Below are 21273 nucleotides of genomic sequence, written 5' to 3'. Positions count from 1 at the left end.
GTTGAGTTACCACTGGCAGAGACAACAATGTCATAGTTACACCAAGTTTTTAAAGATGACTTAACAAACCACAGTACAGGTTAAGGAAGTGTTGCAGATTTAATGGACTGGGGCCATAAAACACATGATATAAATATTTACACTCATAACAGTGTAATTAAATGGTTCTCGGCACACATTACTCAACCACGTGTATTTCCGTTACACTCACTGCATTGGGAAGAAGATGATAGAGCTGATAGTGATTTTTTTACAGGCGGTTTTATAGTGGTTTTAAGTAGTTGCAGTTATAGGGCAATATTCTATATTGTAGTTGACAGGAAAAAGTTCAAATACATGTGAAGGATCCATAAAACATTTGATTACTAATTTATCTTTCAAAAGAATTTATATTCAAAGGTATATCCCTGAGATCTCAGTTTACACAATTTTTAAAAATTTAAAAATGTATTTTATAACATGTATTTTTTTTAATGTTCTGATACTGATAAATAAACAAAAAATGCATACCATATCAGCTATCGACTAATAACTGATATGTTGCAGATGCATTGTGCATCTGATATCAGTTTTTTGCCATTATCATTTAAAAAAAAGGATTTATTCATATACATTTAATTTATTTACTGATACCGATACATTTAAATCTCAAATTTCGGCTAATCACTGGTAAGATACTAATTTATTGTGTGTCCCTGATTTGTACCATTATTTTCATTAGTATTGATATTGAATATATTAGCTGATTATAATTTAGTTGTGCACTCTTCAGTTTTTCCAAATAAAGAAACCCAAGCAGAAATATCACATTTAACGTCCGGTTTATTGTTAACGATTAAGGAAAGGTCATTTTTAATTTACAGGAGGTTGTATGAGTCAGTTTCATACCTGGGTTTTTTTTTCTGAAAGGAAGTTATCTTTCTTTTCAGGAAAGTGAATGAATAGGGTTTTCCATTCTGTGCTCATACCTAAAAGTGTTCGGTTGTCTGTCTGTGTTGTTTTAGATTGCATCAAAATTGGCACAGAAAGGTCCTAGTGTGTGGCATTCACATTTTGGAAACGATCCCAGAGTCCCTCAACTTATGTGTGTGTATTTTCTCAGTCCCGTAGACACTCTGCTGTCTCTCTGAAAAGTGTCTGTGGCGCCAATGCAGACAGACCATCCCAGCAGAAGTGGCAGAGGTTGTGTATGTGTGTGAGCAGGGCTCACATAACCGCATCCCCTCAGGGAAATAGATGATAATCATGACTGAGAAAAGAGATGGCCATGGCTCAGTAATAAACCCATTTCATTTGTTTAATTGCTTGAAAAACGCAGGGTTTCTTCGTTTTCTTTTTTCTGAACCTCATCGTTCTTTATCCAAAGGTTAAAGATGCTTTTGATAGTTGTGAAGGCAACTACCATCTTCGGCTTATGTCCTGTGCCTAATCCCGTACCTTATCAATTAGCTAAGTGAGTTTGTTGTAAGCTCCAGCTCTGGGCGGCAGCTTTCTGTAATTACAGAGCACCCATGTGTACAGACGAGCCAGATACAGATACTTTAAGTGGGAATTGTATATTCAATCACAATAATAAAGATGTTTTTCAGTCATCACAGAAATCGAAATGCTGTACAAAGTGAAATAAATGTTTAAATATGGGCTATGTTGAATCGTAATCTGGCTACGCAGTAGTATGACAAAAATGTAACATGCCAAACAACTGACAACATAACATTACTGTTGTGGCTGGACAAAAACTCAAGAAAAATATGGGATTTATTGCTTTGTCATGTCACGACACAATGAACATTGTGTTTTAAACTGTCCAGCTGACATTAAACTGATTTATGAGTTGAAGCTTAAAATGGTGGTATTGTTAGTAGGGGTGTAAAAATGTGTGACGCACCAATGAAAATGCAGGGCATTCATTACAGAATTAAATAATCTACTGTAATACTAATAATCTTATGCTGTAATAAATTACATTCATGTCGTATCCATATTATGAAAAGCCACCACATCCAGACCATAAAAAAGTAAAACTGTGTAAAACAAAATGTAGATGACACGTTTAATCTTAAATCTTCAGCAACTAACTAAAGTACTAAAATAGCTAATAAACTTAAACTGGAACAAAAATAAATGAAAGCTTAAAAAAAGACTAATAAAGACAAAAGCTTGTAATAAAGTTAAAATGAAAACTATATATAAGCACCTCAACCATGATCTACAATGCGTGTTATTTCTGTAGCGATTTGGCGAGGAAATGTATACTCTTGTTGTGGCTCTGTTAATATGTGGTTAAATCAGATTGCTGTTTTCCTACCTCTAGAAAAACTAACCTGACTTACGCCAGAGGTCTAATGATTTCTGCCATATTGGGTCCCCTCTCTGGAATTTTCTTGAGAATTTATGCTTTTTGTTTTTATTTCGTGATTCTTGTTTTTTTTTGTTTTTGCTGTTATTACCCTTCACTCGACCTTTGAGCTATCAGTTGATGGAAGATTGTATGATGGATGACTGTGACTAGTAATTAGTTACTGAGTAATTAATTGCTGTAATTTAATTACTCTTCCCTTGAAAAAGTATAGTAAGGGATTACTCCTTATTTTTTCTGTAATTTAATTACAGTTACTTCTGATGTAATTGAACTAAATACTGTGTATAGACTGTAGAAAAATTATATATAATACAGTAGTGAAATTAACATCAACATTTTAAGTCTAACTTGAATATTTATGTTTTTATGTATCCTCACATTTGTAATACTTTGGTCAGTCAATAAGAACAATTTATGCAGTTTTAATTAAGAGTCGTTTCATATCTTTCCTTGATTTTTAACTAGCTGAGGTTGATATAGGATTAAGAAAGTAATTAGTGATGAGTAATTTTTGGAGAGAGTAATTTGTACAGCAATCTATATATATATATATATGCTCATTTAAAATATAAACTACTATAATAAAAAATTAACCTTTGTGCCTTTTTAACAATAATTATGAATTGTAACAAAACCGGTAGTCATATTTTGCTAATAATTAACATAATTTCATGTTTAATCATTTAGCAAAGAATCGACGCCAGAGCAAATATTTACATCTGTCATTGTTTGTATTGTTATAGTATTTTCCTTAGAAAAGAAAATGTGTTGCTTCTTATCAGTGCGAGCATGTGTATATAGCAGGCAATCAAGTAGAGGGATTGTACTGTAATCTTAATATATATGTATGTTTTGTTTGATAAAGGTTCTTGATCCGGAGCTGGAAGTATCTGATCACGCTTTTCCTCCACCATCCATTCAACCATCCACACCTAAGATTCAGGTAAACACTGCTAAGATTGTGCAAAATATGTTTCTATTTTATCTATAAATATGTTTTTCCTCCTTCCTTGTGAAATCCTGTGAATTGTGTTTTAATGATGTTGAAACTGTGATGGTGGGCGTGACATTGCAGGAAGTGATTGTTTCATGAAAGTGCCATTGTTTTGTGTGTGTTGTAGGATAAAGAGATCCGCGCTGTCTTCCTGTGGCTGTTCGCGCAGCTCTTTCAGGGTTATCGATGGTGTTTGCATATAATACGCATCCACCCTGAACCCGTCATACGCTTCCATAAGGTAACGAAGAGCCCACTCAGGGAAAATGGTAATACAGAAGCATGAACAGACCTATAAAGCTTGTTGTTTTATCTCCAGGCTGCATTTTTAGGGCAGAGAGCGTTAACTGAGGATGACTTCCTCATGAAGCTGCTGGACGGCATGGCCTTCGCTGGGTTTGTGTCTGAGCGAGGTCCTCCATACCGAGCCACAGACCTGTTTGATGATGTAAGTCATGGTTGTCAGATGGACATAGCGGACTTCTAATAGGAAATTGAGAAGGATGCTATCTCTCTGTGTTTCTCAAACCCGTGTTTTTCTCGCTTATTTCCTTTCTCTGTAGCTTATAGCCAATCAGGTGCAGCGGATTCGACAGGAGACAGGAGATCCTCATAAAGTGATGAAGCATATTAAGGAGCTGGCGGAGCAACTCTTCAAAAATGTACGTTAATTCACGTTTCGTGTCTGCAGTGCACCATGTCACAAAAATAAAAATAAAACCTTTCCAGGTCAAAATTTAGACTAAAAATGTTTTTTGTTCAGGTGCTCTTTTATTGTAGTTTTTTGTATTTTTGGGTGGATTATACCTTTAATGCCAATATTGTTTATTGTAATGTTTAGCAAAAATAATGTGAAAATAGATTTTCCGTAAGTACATTACAATGTTGTAATGCATATAAATTAATTTGCAGTTTTGCAGATTTGAGTTTTAAACTTTGTATAGAGTTTTAATATTGGCATTATTTCTAAAATACTCTTTATATTTTTTTTATTATGTTTTAAATTATGCAGTTTTTCTTGTCAAGATCGCTCTACAATTTTGTCTGTTTTTCTGGCAGGAAAACCCATACCCAGCAGTGACCATGCACCGAGTTCAGAGGACAGCTGAAAACCTACAGCACCGGCTGCCACAGAACTGTTTCCCGCACCTGGACGAGGTCTCCGTGCAGCTCTTTATAGACCACGCTACAGCAAAACTCAAAACTGCCCCGCCTGTGGTCAAGGCCGAACTAAAGGGCATGGTTCCTTCAGGACCTCCTCTGGGTGAGTTCAAATCCAGTGCTCAGTTTTAACGTACAAATCAACTGAAATTTGATATGTAATCTAATGATACCTAATCTCAATAAAGCCCTAATGGATAATCTTTTAAATCTCTGGCTTCCAGGTGACACAGTGGACAGGAACGGAAATGTTATGGCAAACAGCGCCAGGAGGTTAGAGGTGGTCAGGAACTGCATCACGTATATTTTTGACAACAAGATGCTGGAAGCCAAGAAGGTAAGAACCTGTAAATATTTGTCAGGCTGTCCTGTTAAAGTGCCCCTATAATTCTATTTGAAAGGTTATACGATAGGTTCCCACTTTCTTTTGGGAGACAATAACTCCATTTATCGTACACTTTGATCTTTGAATCTTTGCAGACATTTTACACAAATAGCTATATTTCACAATACATGACAGGTAATACCAGAAAAAGCATAATAGGGGCACTTTATACTTAAGCCAGATTTATGGTGTCTGTTTCAGCTGAATCTCTTTTGATCTCAAATGAGTCGATTTATGTGTGTGTGTGTGCGCGCGTGTCTGCAGTTAATGCCGGCAGTGTTGCGGGCGCTGAAGGGTCGGGCGGCACGCGTTTGTCTGACCCAGGAGCTCAACCTACACGTTCTGCAGAACAGGGCTGTTCTGGACGACCAACAGTTCGACTACATCATCCGTATGATGAACTGCACCCTGCAGGTAAATCACAGGAATGTACTCTTAACAGTTAACTTTCAATGAATCAGATACTGTGTATTTATGGGTATTGTTGTGCTGCAATAAGGAAGTGGAAAATATGATGTTTTGGTGTAGTTTATGATTGTTGTTGGCCTTCTGTTATCATTGTTCTTCTCCATAAATTGTGTTATTCAAATGTTTCAAAAAAACATGTTTCTATTTTTATCTTCAGGACTGCTCACACATGGATGAACACGGTATTGCTGCTGCCCTGCTGCCATTGGTCACTGCCTTCTGTCGGGTGAGTGAATGGAAGACTTTTAAGGAAAATAAATACATATATGGTTAGCATAGAACATTTTGTAGTTACCAGACAACAATTGCATTTCTGGGATGAATGAGGAATCTATAAGAGACATGAAGATCATGAAGATGGAGGATAACATTTGGTAAACTTTTGTGATAATGACTACCCCAACTGGACATATTTGGCCAATTTGAGAAGTTCAGTAATAAGTGATGAATGAATGCATGTCTGTTTTGTCTTTGTACTGGATAAAACGTGGATTTTCTGTTACCCAAGTATATGAGTTTACAGTTTTTGTGTTTGTTACAGAAATTGGGGGGAGGCATCACTCAGTTCGCCTACAGCTGCGTTCAGGAGCACATGGTGTGGACGAATATGCAGTTCTGGGAGGCCATGTTTTACAGTGACGTTCAGAAACACATCCGAACCCTGTACCTGGAGAACGGCGAGCAGGGAGACGCATCCACCCCTGTAATTTAAATATTTTGTTTTCTTTTTATGTTGTTTCATGATTAAAAATGGACGTATATTAGTGTATTGTCTTTTAGTGCTGCCCCTTACATTTGACCTCTGCATCTTTCAGGAGGTGGAGGGCACGGGGGGTCAGGTGAGCGCCCTGGATTTGGCATCAGAGCAGAGCCGTCTGTGGCCCACGTTGAGTAAAGAACAGCAGCAGGAACGCGTTCAGAAGGAGGAGAGCACGGTGTTCAGTCAGGCCATTCACTACGCCAACCGCATGAGCTACCTGCTGCTGCCGCTCGACACCAGCAAAAACCGGCTGCTCCGCAACACCGGCCTTGGAGATGTGGAGAGCGTCAGCAACAGCTACGTCACTAACAGGTGTGTGCGGCTGTGTCTGGGCACAACAAGACAGTTTGAAGATACAATATCATACAATACAATACAATACAAGAAAATTACAATACAAATTTTAAATTACAATACATTTTTTTAAATTAAAATAAACAATAAAAAATATTTAATAAAATAATAAAAAAACAAAGTAAAATAAATACTAAAGTAAAATAAAAAGTACAAAAAATAAAATGACAAACTGTAGACCACTAACAGGTCAGACCACTAACACTACATCACAATAGTGCTCGAAAAGTCCTTAAAATGATTGGAATTTAATTTTAAAGTATCTGTATGAACCCTGAATAAAAAATAAAATGCAATAAAAAAATACAATAAATAAAATAAAAAATTACAATAAAAATGTATAATGTAATTAAAGGTGCACTTTGTAGGAATTTTACAGTAAAATATCCAAAAACCACCAGGCCAGTGTTATATATTTTGTTCAGTTGAGATCTTAAAATATCCCAAATGTTTCCAACTATTTGTAAATTGTGAGAAAATTGCTTTTTTAACCAAGGACCGGGACGTCTGTGGGAGTCGCCTGTCATTTGCGTCATAACTGCGTTACCCTCGGTTAGCAGTTATATTCTGCAGAAACACTTCACTCTTAACAGTGTGCAACAAGTGTCACATTAGACACTGAGCGAACGCACAGAGTAACATCATAACATACTTTTAAACACACTCAAATGTATCTAATATGATAAACAGAGCTGCATTCCCTCATACTCATGACAGCAGAAATGGCGCCGGCGACTGTGTCCCGTAATAATAAAAGTCCCGCTGCTCGCGAGCCGTGTTGTGTAACAATCGCTCCAGCAGCGATTGTTAATAACTGCATTCATCAACATGATTTCTGCCCGAGTCCTAGCCTGATTCTTTTCCATTGGCTGTGAGGTGAAGACCACATGTCTCAAGATGCTGCGCTCAAACCTGCCATCATCAATAACTAATAAATAACTAATAATATATCATAACATAGAAAGTAAAGTAATATAACATTTTTAAAAGAATTGTAGACCACTAACAGCTATATTATCAACAGGTGTGTGCAACTGTGTATGGTTTTTTTTAAATGAAGTAAAATAACAAAATAAAATGAAATTAAAAAAGTATATTAAAATTAAAAACAGAGTAAAATAAACCAAAAAATATTAGACCACTAATTTAGTTTTTCATTTGTCCAGTATTGCGGGCAGCATGGCAGAAAGCTACGACACAGAGAGCGGCTTTGAGGATGCTGAAAGCTCGGATGTCGCGAACTCGGTTGTTCGGTTCATCAACCGTTTTGTTGACAAAGTGTGCAACGAGAGCGGCGTGACCAACGAACACCTGAAGGCCCTTCACACAATGATACCAGGTAAAAGGACTTTCACAGACAATGCAGCCGTCAGAACGGGTCTGAACAGTGCAAAACTAGTTTTTCTTTGAATCATATTTTTTAAAATGTTAATGTACTGATGTATTTCTCTTTTAGACATCGTTCAGATGCACATCGAGACATTGGATGCTGTTCACAGGGAGAGCAAACGACTGCCACCTATCCAAAAGGTAACCAACTCATTGTTTTATGTTCCACTGGGCAGGAAATGCAGTGTAGAAAACCAGGCAGATCCACCCACATACCACTTCAACCCCTTCACCCTTCAGTCAAAGCGCCGCGGCAGGTACGTTTGCGTGACGGCACTGCCTCACCGACCGCGGCCTGAGTGATGCATGCTGGTCTTATATTGGCCTGCTGATTTGGGCACACTTTAGGCTGATGTTCTGCCATGCTTTCCTTTGACACGTAGGTTTGATTTTATCGCAGATTCTGGTGCAACATTACCATAATGTCCTAGCAGAATGCTCTAATCAAACCTTCATCGTTTATTTAATCTGTTTTCATCTAAGTTTGAGCTTATTGAAGACATTTCCATTGTATTGCACAATCCACATACTCTTATCTCAAAGCAATCTTAAAGGGATAGTTCACCCTAAAATTAAAATGATCTTCATTACTCACGCTCGTATTGTTCCAATCCTGTTTGACTTTGTTCGTTTTTTATTATTTTGTGTGTCATTGGGCGTGGAATAGAATAAATGGAGTCATTTTGAACTATTGTTTTTTAAATGTCCATCTTTTATCGCAATGGCAGAACTGCGCAGTGAAGTGTGGGTAAATACTTTGCAGTGTTTTTTCTTCTGTATTTTCGACTGTATTTTCACTCCACTGAGTTCTAAAGTAAAGTACTCTGTGTCAGAGAAGCCAGTCATGCATCTTTCATCACTCATTGCCTAGCAACCAGTGCTGTCACGGGACGCCAGCATTGAACACTTTCCCAAGAACTCAACTGAAAGTGTGTGAATGGACCCCACATACTGTAAAACACTCGACAGATGGACTCAAGATTGCTTCCCATTACGAGGACACTTCCTCTGAAAGATAGTAGATGATCATGAGATCTGTAAATTATTCAGAATCTCTGCATCGAATGCGGTGAAACTTGCTCTTGCATAAGCGCCTGGAGAGAATTCTGGGTCAAAGAGCGTACTGTTTTTTGGCACATAATGCATTTTGTTTATTTGCAAAAGAAAAGAAAAATGCATCGATTAAATAAACATAGGCTACTTTCCCTGATGAAAATGTAGCTTCTGTAATTTCTGTGGGAATGAACGCTGTTTTACAGAATGTTTTACAAGCTGATTTCTAAATACACGTATCCAAGTATACCATGCTTTATGCCAGCTTGAAATCAATTGTGCATGATCCATCAGTGTACATTAAGGATGTGCCCGAAGCCTAAATCCAAAATCGGAAAGGCACTGAAAATGAATAACGTTCTACAGAGCCCCTCGGGGGACATGGTTAGGCTTGCTGTCGTAGTTGGACCTATTACAGTACATCGGATTTTACTTATCACGTGAAGATATTAAGGAGAGATGACTGACAGGACAATGGAGAAGGATTCGGTGCGCAACATCCATTGACCAATATCTTGTAAAATGTGTGGTCAGCACCAGCGCTCCCTGTACATAGAGTACGTGTGATCGTGAATTCAAAAGTAAAAAGTGGGCACATGTTTAAAAGCAATTTCAATACCCTCGCAAATTATATAGAATACATAATTACCCATCTATATAATTCGAGAGGAAGCAAAAGTATTGAAATATATTTTTTAAACCCATCTCATATTTTTTTCTATCACCATGTCCCTTTAGGTGCTCCATAGAATGGGTCTTATTTTTTTCCTCTCTAAATGTGGCGTTTGGCTTCGTGCACATCCCTAGTGTACATTGTTCAGAAGTTTGTTGTTGCTTTTGGTACTGTAGTCTTTCAAAAAATATTCCAATTCAAAAATCTAGTAATTTAATAAAAATATGCTAATTAAGTTAAAATGGGTCATTTGATTTAAGTTAAAACATTAGGTCATGTTATTTAAAAGAAAATATAATATTGTAATTTAATTCTAGTTCTTGTTGATGTGAATTTGTGGCAATATAATTAGTGCTTTCAAATCTATTAATGTAACATAAAAATGTTTAAACTGTATCTTTATAAATACAAGACCAGTTCCCATTCATAGAATCAGCCTTACTTGATTTAATATCCAGTTTTACTCAGAAATAAGTCACCTTATGACTGCAGTTTCATGTTGAACTGAAGCTTTCTCTTGAATTTGGACTGACATGTCCTCATTAGGCTGAATATGCTTTTACATCCTTAAGACCACTAACCCTCAGAAATGTCAAACCAACTGAGAGGAAATGCACTTTCCTGTGTGCTGAATGTTTTTGTGATTTGAATGATCTGTTCCTTCCAGTTCATATGTTGAAGCATTCTGCATGCTTGATGTGAAGTGTGGTATGAATTTTACACTTGAGCAACTTGAACATAGTACATACGGACAGTCATTATTTTCCTTTTCTCTGTCCTCAATTTCTTTTTATTTACTCCTCCTTTCTCTCTCTTTTCTGTATCTCCAGCCCAAGCTTTTGAGACCAACTCTACTGCCCGGTGAGGAGTTTGTGATGGACGGCATGCGGGTGCACCTCATAGCAGACGGCCGAGAGGAAGCCACAGGCACGATGGGCGGTCCGCCCCTGCTGCCCGCTGAAGGAGCCATCTTTCTCACTTCCTACCGGCTCATTTTCAAGGGCACACCCACCGACCCTCTCGGTACGCTCCTATTGGTCAAGAAGCATGCTTATCACTCCGATTTATTTTGCATGATTAGTTCAGAGTAGCAAGTCTCTGCCGTCTTGCTGTTGGTCATGAATTATAGAAATTTCATCCTTGTCTCAAGCAATTTTCTCCTTTTAAGAGATGAGACACTACTTTGACTCACACTGTGAAATTCGAAAATGGAAAAAAACACAAAAAGCCTTTTTGGAGGTCCAATAATGTTTCTGTATATGTTTGTATTGTGCAGTTGGAGAGCAAGTGGTCACTCGCTCCTTCCCCGTCGCCTCCCTCACAAAAGAGAAGCGGATCTCTGTTAGTCTTCCCATGGATCAATTCATACAGGAGGGTCTCCAGCTGCGGTCCTGCACCTTTCAGGTATTGAACATCACCTGGCTTTTCTTTTGCTCCATCATGCACATTACATGAAGTTATGTAAGTGCATAAAAAACCCTTCAGTTAATACATATTAATATTATATGATATATTCATTATGTAATTTTGATTTTTCATTATTTAATTTTTAATTTTTATTTTTTCATTCATGCAAGTACCGGATGGGGAACATCAAATTCTTCAAAGCTGCTTTCCAAGCTTATGATTAAATTTCATATTAAAAATCACCAATGAAATCTGACAACAACCGTCTAAATTCTCTTTCAAAATGCTCTAAATTATGATAAAAATGTTTCAGGCTGGACTAGCATAGCAATATAATAATAAATAATGAGTGCACTGCTTTTATACACTATATTGCCAAAAAGTATTGGGACACCATATTAAACCCTATGGGTTAAGAATGGCATGTTATTAAAATTCATGTGCATTTAAAGGCAGGCGTCCCTAAACTTTGGCAATGTAGTGTATATCTAAAGTCTTTGGTATTTTTTACATGCCACGATAAAAACTCAACTGACCATTTAGATAGTGGCAAAAAAACTGTATCTGACTTGGTGTTAAGGTTTTTGGTGCAAACAACTGCTTGCAAATATTTTATTTTGATTTATTTGTGATTCAGTGGCATACAAATTGATCAAGCCTTTATTCTCCTCAGTTATTTCAATCTTTCTCCTCTCTTCTAGCTGATGAAGATAGCCTTTGATGAGGAGGTGGCGTCAGATCTTGCTGAGGTGTTCAGGAAGCACATGCATAAGCTCAGATACCCACAGCACGTCCAGGGCACGTTTGCCTTCACTGTGGGTCAGTCTGCAAAGCTGGTAGTGGAGCACAAGACCAAGGACAAGAACCAGTCGCTAAAGTAAGACCTGAGTGGATGTTAGTCTAGGATGAAAGGATCTTCCCCTTTAAACAACACACAACTCTTAGTCTTACCACATCATTTCTTTTTCTCACACTCGCATACATATTTCTCGGTCCAGCCTCTTCCTGTTTGGGTCATGTGTCCTAGTGGCACTGGTTAAATAAAAACCGAGAATGAGAGGAAAATAAATATTGTGTGGTAGCACTGCGCAAGCCATGAATTATTTGGCAGTGGAAATTTTGAAAGCTGTACTGCATGAGTGTCATGGCAACCTCAGATGCGGTTCTGTTCTTCACTGCTCGTGAAGGCAGGACCAATTATCTTCAAACTCTTTTAAGAGCAGCTTTTAGCGTTTTTGAAAAATACACCATGACAACAGCTCAGAGATGTTATTTATTTAATTGGTGAGTTTTCCCTCTTGGCTTGGAAAGTGCTTGATACATTATGAAACATTATGAACATTATTTTATATGTGTTTTTTTATATTTGGCTATAAATTATGAACCTTCAAGATATATTTAACTGTCTATATATTATGTATTATATATAATATATAAATCAATAATATATGTGCATAGATACATGTAATATATGTGCATAGATACATATATTATATGTGCATAGATACATATATATATATACACACACACACACACACACACACACACACACACACACACACACACACACACACACACACACACACACATATATATATATATAATATGTCCACTGTGATAATCTAAAAATAAATCCAGAAATCACAATATATGAATTTTGACAATCTGCGATGACAATTTCAGACCCCTCCATGATATCTAAGTGGGAGAACTTGCAAAATAGCAGGGTGTCCAAAATACCTATTTTCCTCACTGTATATATATATATATATATATATATATATATATATATATATACAGTGAGGAAAATAGGTATTTTCCTCACTATATATATATATATATATATATATATATACAGTGAGGAAAATAGGTATTTTGGACACCCTGCTATTTTGCAAGTATATAACATATATATATATATATATATATATATATATATATATATATATATATATATATATATATATATATATATATATATATATATATATAATGTTTTTTTCCCTAAATATTCACATAAAATATGATTTTTCAAGGGATTAAAATGTTTGAGCTGCTGTTTCTTTTAGAACTCTGTCAAAAAACCTGGTTAAGACTGCGAAAAGAACCATTGGTCGTCAATATGTAACCCGGAAGAAGTATTCCCCACCGACCTGGGAAAACCGCAGCAGCTTGCAGTCAGAGATTGATGAGGATGAGATCTCTGGTAAGATAAACACACAAACACACACTTATTCATTTACATTGATTAATGTTTGTGATCACCAACATGTCATTATGCAATATAACGCAACTTCTCTGACCGAACAGTGTCTGAAGAGCCGGACCAGAGTTCGCTCACACTGTCCTCCACTATCCGCTCGTCAGACCGGCAGACCATGAGTAATGTGGTCGAGCGGGCCTGCTGTCGTGACTATCAGCGCCTGGGACTGGGAACGCTCAGCAACAGCCTGACACGCTCCAAAAACGAACCCTTCCGGATATCCACCGTCAACCGGATGTACACGGTCTGCCGAAGGTGAGTCCCATAATTCTCAGAAACAAAAGTTCAAACACTGTTAACCATTGTATCAGCATAGTATTTATTCCTAAATCTCAATGCTTTGTCTGTCTGTGTGCTTCAGTTACCCAGGGTTACTGATCGTGCCTCAGAGCATCCCTGATTCCACCATCCAGCGCATCTGCCGCTGCTACCGGCAGAACCGTTTTCCTGTGGTGTGCTGGAGGAACTCCCGCACCAAAGCTGTGCTGCTGCGCTCAGCCGGCCTGCATGCTAAAGGCGTCGTAGGCTTCTTCAAATCACCCAACGCTCCCACTGCAGGTCAGAACCAGAGCAAATGCTTTTATGCCATTTAAGCGCGACAAGACAAAAGAGAACATGCGTGAACACAAACAACACAGAAAGAAGCACGCCAGTATTGTGCACAGACAGCGCATTAGAAATCCGCTCTTTTTCGCACTTGGAACAAACAATAACGCACAAAATGATGCCAAAATACACATTTTGTTGAGTATACTCATAAGACCAGTCTTAAATTAGTTAAATAAAATCTTAAATTAACTTAGAGCTGTGAGAAAATGTGACAGCCCGTCAGATCTGCGTCATGTTCGGTCTGATTGTCATTAATGTTAATCAAAGAACAAACGTAACAGAAAATTGCAGCTTTAAAAAGGATTAATATATATTTCATTTTTAATATATGCTGTTAAGAAAGGTGTTTGATAACTTTATTCAATTTCTGTATATGTCTAACAGGTAGAAAGGCCACAGGTAAATATGACATTTATTATAATGGTTTTATGTGAAGATTGTTCTCTCAAATTAAAATATATTTTTAATTTGTTAGTTTTAATAAGTTAGCTTTCAATTATACTGTAATGTAATGTTGAATGTCTATCATTCATGTTTTAATAAAAATCAATTTAATAGAGACATCAGTAGCCGTATGAGTATTAGCGATACTGACCTTCCTTCATAAAAAGATGCCATTAAACTAAAATTTTAAATATAATATCTTTAAGTTGTTTCTACATTTAATTTGGGGAGTAACTGAAATTATTACAATTTAAACTATATTAAAAAATATATATATTTAATGGAGAAAATGTGTGATTTATTAGTTTGATGTTTTTTTTTAATCAATTGACAGTACTAATATATGTACGTATAAATGTGTAAATCAGTGTAAATTTTGTATTCTTTATAAATTAATATAGTATTTATTAATATTTTGAATTTGCTTTTATTTTATCTTCAGTTGTCATTTTAATTTTAGTAATTTTATGTGCTTTTGTCATGTTTATTTGTTTTTAGCTTTAATTTATAATATATAAATAAAATCTTTTTTAGTTTTAGTCATTTTACTTTGTCAACCTAAACTGATTTTATTTCGATGCTACTTAAAAAAATGTTTTAAAGTTTGAGCTTTTCATTAATGTTATATTTTCTTCCCTTTTTGTTTAATGCTTTAATTGTAATTAATTTTGAGAACGCTGGTATATGTTTGTATATTACATTATATAAGCTATTAATGTATTTGACTGTCACTTCTAAAAAGACATGCATGATCATTTGATAATTTCACGCATTCCATGGAAATCAACCCTATGACCTTTGGCATGCTAGCACTATGCTCTTCTGTTTGAGCGCTACTATTTAAGCCCAGCTCTCTAACCACTAAGCCACATTTACATGAAGCAGACGAGCAAGAGACAAACCAGAGTATATTGATGGAAGAAAGTAAATGCAGTTGTGTTTTTGTTTCAGGCCCATCCCAGGCCGACTCCACCAGCCTGGAGCAGGAGAAGTATTTGCAGGCCATCATCAGCTCCATGCCCTCGTACAGTGAGGTCAGCGGGAGGAACACACTCAGCGGCTTCACCTCCTCACACATGAGCACCTCAGGTCAGACTGTGACCCTAACCTTACAATACTCTACCCATACAATACTAATCCTCACAGACCTTGTCAGACAATAAGATGTACTTTAACAATTCCCTTATGATATTCACACCCTAAAGTGTTAAGTTGTATTATTTTTGGGCCTCAGACTCATCAGACAAGCTGAGGCAGCCTAAAATTGGAGCTTTAATGAAACAAGTCATGGGGACTAAAGAGGACGTGCCAGGAACCTTCAGCCGAGGAGGTGAGAAGTTCGAGACATTTGAAGACCCTTGTGACTTAACCCATCCCTTCATTCCCCTGTTCCCAACCATTTATATTCAAATATAATTTGAAATCCAATCCTACATGACGTGTGCATTTTTGTATTGGCTTGTTATGCTAATGTTAATCAATTGGGCTAAAATAGCTGTTTGCTGATAGTAATGGGCATTTTTATGTCATCTGACCTTAGCGCTGGGTCAGAGGGCAAAGGTCATCTCCCTCTCCCAGCCTAGAGTTTCAGTCAAGGCCCGCAACTCGCCTAGAGGTACAGTAGGCCCGCCCCTGCTCTCAAATCTAACCAAACAAATTTCTCGACAATGACGCCAGCAAGTTTGAGCACTAAGTGTCCATGTAGTGTTGTCATCCTCTCTTATCTGTGCTAACTAATTGTTTTGACCACCATATCTGTTTGATTTATTTGTATTGTTTGTGCGGATTTGATGAGCATCTCTTTGCATGTGATCCACCGGATTGTCATTGTCATTGTCTGTAATGTGTTTGTAGAAGTCACAAATTCTCTACAATAATACCCAAATAAACACACAAATGATTCCACAAAGCAGAAATAATGGCCCATTCTCCAGCATTAAATGATCCTCTTTGTGTTTCTCAGGGAAATGGGGCAGTATTCGTGGAAGTGGCCGGCTCAGCACGTATAACCCTGATGTCGGGAACAGGCTGGCTGGGAAAGAGTCTCCTCAGGCTAATGGAGGCCCAACCGAAACCTATTTCCTTCGCCAACAGAGAGCGTACCTCTACATCATTGGAGACAAGTCTCAGCTCAAGGTTACAGTCTTAAAATACACAGAATAGTGCTGTCAAATTGATCAATCGCGATAAATCGCAACCGAAATAAAAGATGTGTTTACATAATATATGTACTGTGTATAATATATATATATATAAAACTTACAATTCTTCTTGTAACTTACAAGAAGAATATTAGTTGGTTTTGATTTTGAGGTTAGAGTAGTATGATTACCAATAATAGTGATAAAGATTATGCTCATAATAATTGTAATAAATGTGTTACTATTTTACTAATTATATTTTATATATTATTTAATTATATAATTATTTTTACAATGATTTATTATTGTTATTATTATTATTATTATTATTATTATCTTATTGTGGTGTTTTCAGGGTCCAGAATTAACTTTTTTGTTGGGTATACAAATAGTTTTCTACAATACATATTCCACAGATTCTAGATTTTATTAAACCTATTAATTGCAAAATGTAATTGTGGGCGCACAAGTTAAACTCCCAGCCTTGCTGTGTCGTGTTCAGGGTGGAAAACAGGACTCCTTCCAGCAGTGGGAGGTGGTGCCCATCGAGGTCTTTGATATACGGCAGGTGAAGAACAGTTTTAAGAAGCTGATGAAAGCCTGTGTGCCTTCCTCACCCAACCTTGATCAAAATATGACTTTTCACCGTTGCCTGGAGGAGTCAGAGTGGATGAATCTGGTACCTTAAACTTTTCCCCATTTTTAATTTGGCTTCATTTGACGTTTAATAATCCAGTGTGTCATTTTTGATGTCATTGATGTATATTGTGTTTGTGTCCCACAGCTTCACAGGGTCCTACAGGTGTCCGTTCTTGTTGTGGAGCTGCTGGACACTGGTTCCTCTGTCATGGTTAGTTTGGAAGATGGCTGGGATGTCACAACGCAGGTAGGACACACACTTAAACATGCTTAAGTGGTGTCTGCCATAGGTTTTGGCCATGTTTGAATTAATGTTGTGTTGGATGTAGGTGGTGTCCCTGGTGCAACTGCTGTCAGATCCATACTACCGAACGATTGATGGATTCAGGCTGCTCGTGGAGAAAGAGTGGTTGTCATTTGGCCATCGATTCAGCCACCGTGGAGCCCAGACGCTAACCAGCCAGAGCAGCGGATTCACACCCGTCTTCCTTCAGTTCCTTGACTGTGTGCACCAGGTATGTGTTCTGGTAGCTGTTCTATACAGGGTTTCTAGGGACTGACACCAGTAACTAGAGAGCAGGGTGGTTGATGATAATTTATAATCAGGGCTTTACACTGCGACCAAAAAGATTAATTTGCAAGGGATGTTTTTGCTAAGGTCGCCACTGGCAAACATGGAAATTTACATGTTACAGTTAAAAATAGCATGCTTTTTTTAACTGCATGTTCTGTGATGAGTAGCCCATCACTTCTTTTGTTGTGTTGAATTTGAAAAAAAGTTGAGTTTAAAAAGTTAGAGTGCCAAATCAGCTTTTTCGAAGCCCTCAGCTGCTCTCTCGAGCAACAACACATATGGCTGTGCCAGCATATGAGAGAGAGCGAGAAAATGACAGACGTGTCAATGAATGAACATCCAGGTACTGTAAAAGTGCAGGAAGGTTGTGTCTATTTCGTGCACACAACATGGATGAACTTCAACAGATAAACATGTCAGCTGTGTGGACGCCACCTAAACGGTAACTAATGGTGCTCTTTAATGTGTCCAATCAGCATTTTGACCTTGGAAAGAGCCTGTGTTAAACAGCTTAAGAACAATCATGTCGAATTTACCTCAGAAAGGCCATTCAATGCTCATAAAAATAACTATAGAAAGAGACACCTTGCTAAATATACGCGCTCCCATAATCATTATACTTTTACTTAACCTGTTGTCTGCGTGAGAAAGAATGGAAGGAGCTAAAATTAAATATAATTGCATGTGAAGAACTGCATTTCACCAAATGTACCTCTCAGATATTACTAATGAAGAAAAAAGTAATTGGGTGTGTGTAAGTTTATAGGATGCATTAGGCCAAACTATACCAATTGGCCAAGTGATGGATGAATATGCAAGAAAATGAAAAGGAGGGCATATGTGACAACATTACAAAATTAAAACAAGTTTATTCTATTGTGGCACCTATTTATTTTTATTTTTTTAACCAGGAGAAATCATATTGTTCCATATTGTCTCCTATAAAGGAAACATCCTATTTTTCCCTTATGGGAGCCAATGGTTCCCATCCTTAATTGATTTTTTGTTGTTGTTTGGAGCCAAGATAATAATGTTTTGCTTGTCAAGAAATTAGTATCACTATCAGTAATTGTACATGCACATGCGTTTGTGATATATGCCAGTATTTTATGATGTTTTTGAGCAACTGTTTGTTAATCTGTTACCATTTTTTTATGCTCTCAAATGCATGCCATTATTGGATACAGGATGCTTCGCTTACATGCATTATTTATATTTTCTTCCGTTTTTCATTGGAGCTGTTAAAATCTATTTCTGGAATGTTCTTTGTGCACTGTAAAAATTACTTCTGCACAGTTAAATGACTGTTTTATTGGGTGTTCTTATAAGGTGTTGTTCAAAGGAAGGGGAAAAAGAATATTCCTTGTCTTTTTGGTGATTATGCGAGCAGGTACAAGAAATGTAGCTTGTTAATACATGCTGATATTGACATACCTGTCCCAACTTCCTGCTTTGTGAAGATGAGATACTGTAGTATAACCAGATTGCGTAATCCTTTTCCGGCTAGTTTACCCTGAAGATAAGGACAAACTTTCTTTCGCCACACATATAAAGAACGAGATTGCGTAATAGTGGGATTTCAGATCACTGGTTCTGGATTTGACAAGATATCAAAGATGATAGTTATCTTTTACATGATAAAAAAAACGATTAAGCTTCTAAAATTCCAGGAGTTCTTGTTTCTTATCCCATTTCCTTCTCTCATTAATGGCTTTTACATCATCACTTGGACTCCGCTATACCATATTGTTGCCCCACAATGTTCAGTTCCTTTTCATTTATACTTTATGGTTCTAATTGTGCTTTTTTTCTTATTTTTTTTGGACATTCTTAGTTATTCTTAGTTTCTGAGTTCATTTCATTGTTTATGCCACAAAAATAGTGAATTATTTTTAAAATATTGTGGTAGGAAAAAAAAAGGCAATATCCAAGAACTTGCCCACTATGTTCTGTTCCTTTAAAAAGCCATTTAAAAGGAACAGAGCGTAGTGGGTAAGTTCTTGGATATTGCCTTTTTTTTTTTCTACCACAATATTACCTAATTACTATGTCTCCATTGTTTGTACATGGCTTCATAAGTACTTTTCTGATTGTTCGAAATGCACAGTAAAGATTTACAGATGAACTGCTTAATATTTCTATAGGTGTCCCACAAGGTTCAGTCTTGGGCCCGTTTCTTTTTATCATACACACACACTCACACACACACACACAGGCTGAACATTGGAATATATATATATATATATATATATATATATATATATATATATATATAATAATTAGGGCTGTGAATCTTTGGGTAGGCTATAGATTCACGATTCATAGGTTTTCGACTCGATTCAAGAGCGATTTTTGCCAATTCAGACAGATTCGTTTCGAGACGATTCACATTAAAATTCGATACGATCCAATTAATTCCATTTGATTATGCATTTTCTTATATGCATTCATAGAATTATTCAAATGCTTCCCCTAAAATGTATCTTAGTCAGAGTCTGAATTACATTAAATACATGAATACATGAATTAGCGGCCTTCAGAGGTCAGAGAGTGGGCAACAAACAACTTTACAATATGGTTCATTAGTTGTTTGCTAATATTTATTTTACCATTTACTAATGCATTATTAAAATCTTGTTAACATTAGTTAATGCACATATGAACTAAAATGAACAAACCATGAACAGCTGGATTTTTATTAACTAATAAAATACATGTTTCAAGATCGATGCATATGCATCGTCAGCATTTGTAATCGTTGCATCGAGAAAATGACTGAATCGTTACATCCATAATAATAATTAGTCTCACGTAGCCAGACCTTCAGAGCTTTCATTGGTCAAGAACTGCCCAAGAGGATGTTTAACCAAGAATAGATGTTACTATCAATATTCTCCCCTCTGCTCATTTTCACAACAGATCCATCTGCAGTTCCCCATGGAATTTGAGTTCAGTCAGTACTACCTGAAGTTCCTAGCCTACCACTACGTCTCCAACCGCTTCCGCACCTTCTTGCTGGACTCAGACTATGAGCGCATAGAGCTTGGTGAGTCTAAATCTGCAACCATTTAATCAATATAATACCTATAACTATAGTCTTTGACTCTTCTAATAAGATTTTTTTTTATCTTGTCACATTATTGTTTCCTTATTGTGTAATAATGTCAAAAGTCAAATTACCTTACGGGAAGTTTCATGATTCATAATTATAGCATTCAATCATTAAACCCTATTTGGCCCTATCCCAATGTGTTTTCTGTTTAGGTGTCTTGTATGAGGAAAAAGGTGAAAGGAAAAACCCTCAGGTGTGCAAGTCTGTCTGGGATTACATCGACCGACTCAACAAGAAGACCCCCATATTCTACAACTACATGTTTTCTCCTGAGGAGGAAGAGGTCACTTTCTAATTTTGTTCTTGTCTTTCTCAGTTTAGTTTATTATTTAATCTGCAACAAAATGTGACTGACTTTCAACCTCTACAGTATTTTAAAAAAATGTTAATTGATGTTAGTTTATTAAAGGGTTAGAAAATTTGATGTTTATCTGCTTACCCCCAGTGCATCCAACATGTAGGTGTGTCTGTTTCTTCAGTAGAAC

At 36.8% G+C, this 21273-nt stretch overlaps 1 protein-coding gene across 7 annotated transcripts in view; it reads left to right on the top strand.

The window, feature by feature from the left end:
• Positions 1-21273, top strand: part of sbf1 (SET binding factor 1) — a 54662-nt gene that overhangs the window by 28344 nt on the left and 5045 nt on the right. For 4 of the 7 annotated variants that reach the window (XM_067428507.1, XM_067428505.1, XM_067428504.1 and 1 more), the window contains 28 exons: positions 3228-3305; positions 3484-3597; positions 3676-3804; positions 3920-4018; positions 4416-4620; positions 4742-4854; positions 5167-5316; positions 5528-5596; positions 5912-6073; positions 6186-6442; positions 7651-7823; positions 7941-8014; positions 10430-10622; positions 10876-11003; positions 11708-11883; positions 13076-13212; positions 13317-13524; positions 13631-13827; positions 14263-14277; positions 15274-15411; positions 15557-15652; positions 15863-15937; positions 16286-16458; positions 16966-17142; positions 17248-17349; positions 17432-17617; positions 20596-20722; positions 20941-21071. In XM_067428507.1, the coding sequence (XP_067284608.1) occupies positions 3228-3305; positions 3484-3597; positions 3676-3804; positions 3920-4018; positions 4416-4620; positions 4742-4854; positions 5167-5316; positions 5528-5596; positions 5912-6073; positions 6186-6442; positions 7651-7823; positions 7941-8014; positions 10430-10622; positions 10876-11003; positions 11708-11883; positions 13076-13212; positions 13317-13524; positions 13631-13827; positions 14263-14277; positions 15274-15411; positions 15557-15652; positions 15863-15937; positions 16286-16458; positions 16966-17142; positions 17248-17349; positions 17432-17617; positions 20596-20722; positions 20941-21071 (3882 nt within the window). The remainder of the gene's footprint in view (positions 1-3227; positions 3306-3483; positions 3598-3675; positions 3805-3919; positions 4019-4415; positions 4621-4741; positions 4855-5166; positions 5317-5527; positions 5597-5911; positions 6074-6185; positions 6443-7650; positions 7824-7940; positions 8015-10429; positions 10623-10875; positions 11004-11707; positions 11884-13075; positions 13213-13316; positions 13525-13630; positions 13828-14262; positions 14278-15273; positions 15412-15556; positions 15653-15862; positions 15938-16285; positions 16459-16965; positions 17143-17247; positions 17350-17431; positions 17618-20595; positions 20723-20940; positions 21072-21273) is intronic. The other 3 variants (XM_067428508.1, XM_067428503.1, XM_067428506.1) reach the window with 2 other exon arrangements.

Source organism: Pseudorasbora parva, chromosome 20, assembly GCF_024679245.1.
Source record: "Pseudorasbora parva isolate DD20220531a chromosome 20, ASM2467924v1, whole genome shotgun sequence".
Lineage (NCBI taxonomy): Eukaryota > Metazoa > Chordata > Actinopteri > Cypriniformes > Gobionidae > Pseudorasbora > Pseudorasbora parva.
This window is presented reverse-complemented; position numbering and strand designations above follow the sequence as displayed.